Raw genomic sequence first — 6329 nt, forward strand, 5'->3', positions numbered from 1 at the left:
CATGTTGTACAAATGATACAATGTCAGTGTGCAAGAGCAGTAGGTAACATTAGATTTTTCATATGCAGTATGCTTTCAATAGGCAGTTGCTTATATGTTGCTGATAATGCACAGGGATGGCAACCTACTGTGTCAGCATACTGTATATCTCTACCTTATGAGCACATTGTTAAGTTATTACTATTTACTATTACTATTATAATTGTTTTTTGCTGAAATATGACGTAGTCTTTATATACCTGTCTGTTGCTAACGGTGAGCTTCTCCAGGAAATGTCGAAGCACTAAAGCAGGATCTTCAACGAGACAGTTCCACAACACCTGCTGTGCCACAGCACTCACTAAGAAAGACAGAGACAGAGAGATGGATAGAGAGATGGAGTGAGAGATTAAAAGAGAGTGAGTGTATGTCTGCCTGCTTGTCTGTTTGTTGCTTTATGCCACTTTGTTTCACACTGTATTGGGGTGGGTGTGTTCGGAGTGGCTTCAATCAGGATTGTAACTACACTTGAATAAAAATAAAGCTGTCATCCGAAGAGATGTTGGTGGACCAAAAAACTAAAGAACACAGCAAAAACGTAAAGTTTGTCCATATCTGTGTCATACATAAGATCAGACATGCATGCTCTGCCTGATGTACACTCTCTAATACTGACAGCTCAATGTAAGGCCTTTTAAAGATTTGTTTTGGGCTTTTTTGGCTTAAATCGATAGTACAGTGAAGAGTGGGACAGGAAATGAGAGGGGAGAAGAGGTGGGGAGTAGACAGGCCGGATTCAAACCTGTGACCTTTTATTCCAAGTTCAACCTGTAACTTATTGCTTAGGGATAGGACATCTGGCAAGTAAAACATTGTACTTCATGACATACAATTGTCATGACTGACTATTGTTATTGTCCTTTAGTGTCCTATAAATAATGTTTATTGTCAAATGGGCAAATTGCCTAGTACCACTGGCTAGTCCTTCCATCTGCACTCAATGTGTATGAGCCTAGGAAATGTGTGGAAATATCAAAGCAAATTTATAAAAATAAACAATCAATCAAAAATAAAAAAATCAACATAGGCTCATGTCGCGTACCCCTGCAATGCTGTCACCGACCCCCTGTTGAAAACCCCTGATTTAGACAATGGTTATTGTCAGTGGGCAAATTGCCAAGTACTACTGGCTAGGCCTTCCATCTGTACTCAATATGTATGAGCCTGCACACCTTCATTAGGTCACAGCTACTTCCCCCAGACAGACCCCTGGTATCTTCCCTCCTCCAATTCATGTCACTTATACTAGAATAATACTACAACTGGAGGGACTGTGTTGCCTGAACACAAAAACCCAATCACAGAATGACAATTACCCTAACCCTAAATTATACACTCCGTTCAAACTCTGCTCTGATTTTCTTCCAACCAGCTTAATCAAGTGACAATTAGAATACAAACCCTTAGAGTTGGACTGGGCTACTAAATGTCTAAATGTCCAAATGTTTTCTACAAAGCAACCCTGTGGCAGTAGTAAGATTATTTGAGAAAAGGATGGAGGTCCTAATGAGAGATTGAACTGATATTTGAGATTTGACTGATACATTTATATCACGCAAGCTGCCTGCCGAGAGACAGACCCTGAGCTCTGCAACATCATTAAGTCTCACAGCAGAAACCACACAGTCCTGCAGGAAAGATAATTAATATTGCTGCTTTGTATTTCCAAAGCCACCTGTGAACTCCACTGTCATAACCAAACCTGCTTTCCAAATAGTAGAGTATCAATAAGATCAGATACTACTGATTTTACAATCAGCAATAAAGTGCTGGATGGTTATGAAAATGTTACAAACTTACACAAAATATCAGCACTCTCTGTTTATTATTGGCAGTTTTAGAGCACGCTAATGTGATGTTCTATATCGTTCCTACTGACCGCCAGAGGCGGTGCTTACAGCACATGGATATTATCACACGGAACGTGCAGGTCGAGACATAATAACAACAAAGTCAAACGTGACCTGGGTGACGTCACCCGGTGACCCCGTGACAGGGGTTAAGACACCGGTGAACCCAGGAAGTGACCTCTTTCACTTCTCGCATTTGCGTTTGCAGGTTTGGAGATTGATTGTGGACTGAAGCGCCGAAGTTTCGTACCTTGTTTGGTTGGGGCCGGGATTTCACCCCCCAAAGAGACTGCGTTTTGGTCATTTGAATTATATTTATTTTTTCACTGCTTATTTCGCCGTTGCGCTGCCTTCATATTCTGAGTGCTCTCGCTCGGCTGGGGCTGGCTGCCTGGCCCTCCGAAGCGGTGTGTCCCTCGCCGCGGGAGGCTGCCTTGGCGTTGCATTGGAGGTAAGGTTGTTTTTCTTACCAGTTTGTTTGTAGCGGTGTTTCTCGCCGCTGTTTGATTTATTAGCGATATTTAGTGGTGCCCGGCGCCCTTTTTGTTGCCATGTAGCTACCTTGTTTGTAGCCTTCTTGGTTTGCCTGTGGGCTGCCCTTCTTATTTAACGAAGTTTACCTTAGCAATACTACCGCTGACTATTGGGGTGTGCTCGCCCCTGTGTTCTGTTGCCGCCTAGCTCTTTCATTTTGTGTTGGTTATTGATAACGTAGCCTTTGTTATCATTATTTTGATTCTGATTATTGGTTGCTTGCAGGCTTAGTCTAGCCTAGCTTGTTTGACCCTTGTTATTTTTTGTAAAATAATAATATTGTTGGGGTGCTCTCGCCCCTGGGTGTCTTGTGGCCTTGGTTTTCTTTTTTAATCAAGACTAGAATACTGTTGGGGTGCTCTCGCTCCTGGGTGTCTTGTGGCCTTGGTTGTCTTTTTATATTAAGACTAAGAATACTGTTGGGTGCTCTCGCCCCTGGGTGTCTTGTGGCCTTGGTTGCCTTTTTATATTAAGACTAAGAATACTGTTGGGGTGCTTTGGCCCCTGGGTGTCTTGTGGCCTTGGTTTTCTTTTTTAATTAAGACTAGAATACTGTTGGGGTGCTCTCGCCCCTGGGTGTCTTGTGGCCTTGGTTGTCTTTTTATATTAAGACTAAAAATACTGTTGGGGTGCTCTCGCCCCTGGGTGTCTTGTGGCCTTGGTTATCTCTTTGTTTTTTAAGACAAGATATACTGTTGGGGTGCTCTCGCTCCTGTCCTCTCTCGTCAGCTTGTCCTGTCCGGTGCCTTCGCCTGACTGGTTGACATGGAGTATCTTCACTGCTGCGTGAGCTGCCGGGCGAATCTCGAGATGGAAGACGGGGCATCGCGAGTGCCCCTCCTGTCTGGGTCTCGGCCTCTTACAGCAGGGCTTGACCGACCTTGCCTACGCTGACTGCATGTGCCTCAGCATGGAGGCACGGACTGCCAGGCTTGCACTGGTGGCTGCGCCACAGGAAGCTTCCCTGACCCCGGCGGGGCAGGGCGGCGTGTCTACTGCAGCGACAGTGCCCAGCAGGCGCCAGGGGATGGCCTCACGCCCCGCCTTCAAGGCGCATGAGTCGCGCTCGGTCCCTTTGGCGGCGAAGGTCCGCAGGATGTCTGCTGACTTGGAGGAGATGAAGGCCCTGTTGGCTCGCCTTCCACCTCCGGCGGACGGTGGTACCCCTTCGGCTGACCAGCAGCCCGCGCGCACGCCACCGCCTCCCAATCGGTCACCGGCCGCCCGTGGCCTGGACGAGGTGTCCATCCTGGCTTCGGAGAGCCTGGATTATGATGGGTCTGGGGCCACTGACTCTGCCTCCCAGGCTGGCTCCCGGGCCACCAGCCATGGCTCAGTGGCAGTGTCGGAGCATGGGCGCTCCACCATTCAGCCCGCCTTGAAGGCCGCACTGGCCCGACTGGGGTTGGACTCGACCCCGGCGGGCCAGCCTCAGCAGAGCGCCTTCTTTAGAGGCTCCACACAACCCTCCGCGTTGGCCGTGCCGCCCTCGGCCCCCTACATCCAAGAGCTTCAGAGATGCTGGACGGACCCCAGACGTTTTTCGCACCTCCCCAGCGAGTGCAGGGCTCTGGCGGACATGCAGGATGCCCCTGCGTATGGCCTCCAGCAGATGCCCAACATCGAGCCGTCTATGGCAGCATTGGTCCTGTCCCCCAACGAGGCTCTGCGCCCGGACGCTAGGTGCCCCCGCGCTCAGTGCCGCATTACAGATGATCTGCTTGTCCGGAGCTAAGACACGGCGGCGCGGGTGGGACGCCTTAGCAACTCCACGTCCCACCTATTGTTGGCCCTCACCCAAACATCTCAGGGGACGGCCGTGGGCTCTCAGGAGCTCTGCGAGGCTGCGCTCCAGGCCTTCGCCTATTCAGCGCGAGAACTGGGAAGGCTCATGTCCTTCTTGACCCTCGCCCGCCGCCAAATTTGGTTAGCACAGTCGCCGCCGCCAAGCCGCGCAACAGGCCCTGGACAGGAGCGTTCAAGTCGTCCAGAAACGGGAACAGTATGCCGGTCTGCGCCAGCTTCCCCAACTTGGCAACGCGGCTTCGACCTCCAGGGGGCCCGCGCCGGCGCAGCAATTTCGGACGCCGCGATATCAGCCACGTACCCGCCAGGACTCAAGGCGGGCCGAGGACTCAAGGCGGGTCGGGGACTTTCGCCGGCCCTACACATCTCGGCGCCGCTCCCTCCACCCAACCAGCCCCTCGTCGCACCTATGATGACCGACGGGGGCGATTTGGACGACGCTGACGTCGTCACGCCGGCGGTCGGCCACTTCTCCAGCGAGCAGCTCCGACGCTGGAGAGAGCTGACCTCGGACCCCTGGGTGCTCTTGACCCTCGAAGAAGGTTACCGCATCCAGTTCGACCGCCGACCGCCGAGATTCCAAGGGGTCCAGACCACCACCATGGCCTGCCCGCAGAAGGCCCTCGTCCTCCGGCAAGAGATCTACAGCCTCCTGGAGAAGGGTGCCATCTCTCCAGTCGAGCAGAGCAAACTGCTAGGTCGGTTTTACTCCAATTATTTTCTTGTCCCAAAGAAAGACGGCGGTATCCGCCCTATACTGGACCTGAGGGCTTTGAACTGCCATCTGAAGATCCTACGGTTTCACATGCTCCGCACTGTGGATGTTTTGCACAGCATACGAGCGGACGACTGGTTCACCGCGATCGACCTGAAGGATGCTTACTTTCACGTCCCGATTGCACCACACCACAGGCAGTTCCTGCGGTTTGCCTTCGAGGGGCAGGCGTACCAGTTTCGTGTCCTGCCCTTTGGCATAGCATTGGCTCCCCGGGTCTTCACCCGGTGTGTGGCGGCGGCATTGGAGCCGCTCCAGGCCCAGGGCTTGCGCATCCTGCCCTACCTGGACGACTGGCTGATATGCTCCCGGTCGGAGGCCCAGGCCCGCTCCGATTTCGCACATGTGCTCTCGCATGTTGCGGAGCTGGGGCTAAGGGTCAACCTGAAGAAGAGTTTGTTGGTTCCAAGCCAGGAGTCTGTGTTTCTCGGCATCCATCTGGACTCAAGGTCGTTGAGGGCTACTGTCTCTCCGGCCAGGATCGTCTGCATCCACCGGCTGCTCGGACGCTTCAGGCGTGGCAGGTCACTCTCCCTCAGGTCCTTCCAACGCCTCCTCGTAATGCTGACCGCTGCCTCTTCTCTGGTTCCGCTGGGGCTGCTGGAACTGCGCCCGCTCCAGAGGTGGCTGAACGACCTCCGCCTCCACCCGGCCTTGCACGGGCACAGGCTGGTCAAGGTCTCTTACACCTGCGACAAGCTCCCCCGTCCTTGGAGGCAGAGGGCTTACCTCCTGCAGGGTGTCCCCCTGGCTGCCGTCCCTTCCTGGCAGGAGGTTGTCACCACGGACGCCTCCCTGGAAGGATGGGGTGCGGTCTGGCAGTGCCGGACGGCCAGAGGCCGCTGGAGTTCTCTGCAGCGGCGGCAGCACATCAATGTGTTGGAGCTGCAGGCTGTCTTTCTCGGCCTGCAACGCTTCCTCACGGGCCTGGCCGGCAGACACGTTTTGGTGAGGTCCGACAATTGCACGGTGGTGTACTACATCAACCACCAGGGTGGCACCAAGTCCCTCCAGTGCTTGAGAGTGGCCCAGCGTCTGCTGCAGTGGGCCCATCGTCGTCTCCTGAGCCTCCGGGCTGCGTATTTGCCAGGGGCCGCCAACAGTGCCGCGGATCTGCTGTCCCGGCGGGGCCCCGATCCCGGGGAGTGGCGGCTCAACCCAGCGGTGGTCCTCACCATCTGGGACCGCTTTGGCAGGGCAGAGGTGGACCTCTTTGCTTGCCAGGAATCGACACACTGCCCCTTGTGGTCCAGTCTCCACGGCCCCAGTCCCCTGGGCCAGGACGCACTGGCACATGCTTGGCCGCGGCGACGGCTTTATGCGTT

The 6329-nt window shown here is 53.5% G+C and overlaps 1 protein-coding gene across 1 annotated transcript in view; it reads right to left on the reverse strand.

Annotated features, from left to right (window-relative positions):
* unc80 (unc-80 homolog (C. elegans)) overlaps nt 1-6329 on the reverse strand; it is a gene marked incomplete at both ends in the record, with an annotated part of 119759 nt that overhangs the window by 46834 nt on the left and 66596 nt on the right. The window contains one exon of the mRNA XM_080851750.1: nt 240-340. Coding sequence (XP_080707876.1) covers nt 240-340 — 101 coding nt within the window. The remainder of the gene's footprint in view (nt 1-239; nt 341-6329) is intronic.

This window comes from Sprattus sprattus, assembly GCF_963457725.1.
Source record: "Sprattus sprattus genome assembly, chromosome: 14".
In the NCBI taxonomy this organism is placed as follows: Eukaryota; Metazoa; Chordata; class Actinopteri; order Clupeiformes; family Clupeidae; genus Sprattus; species Sprattus sprattus.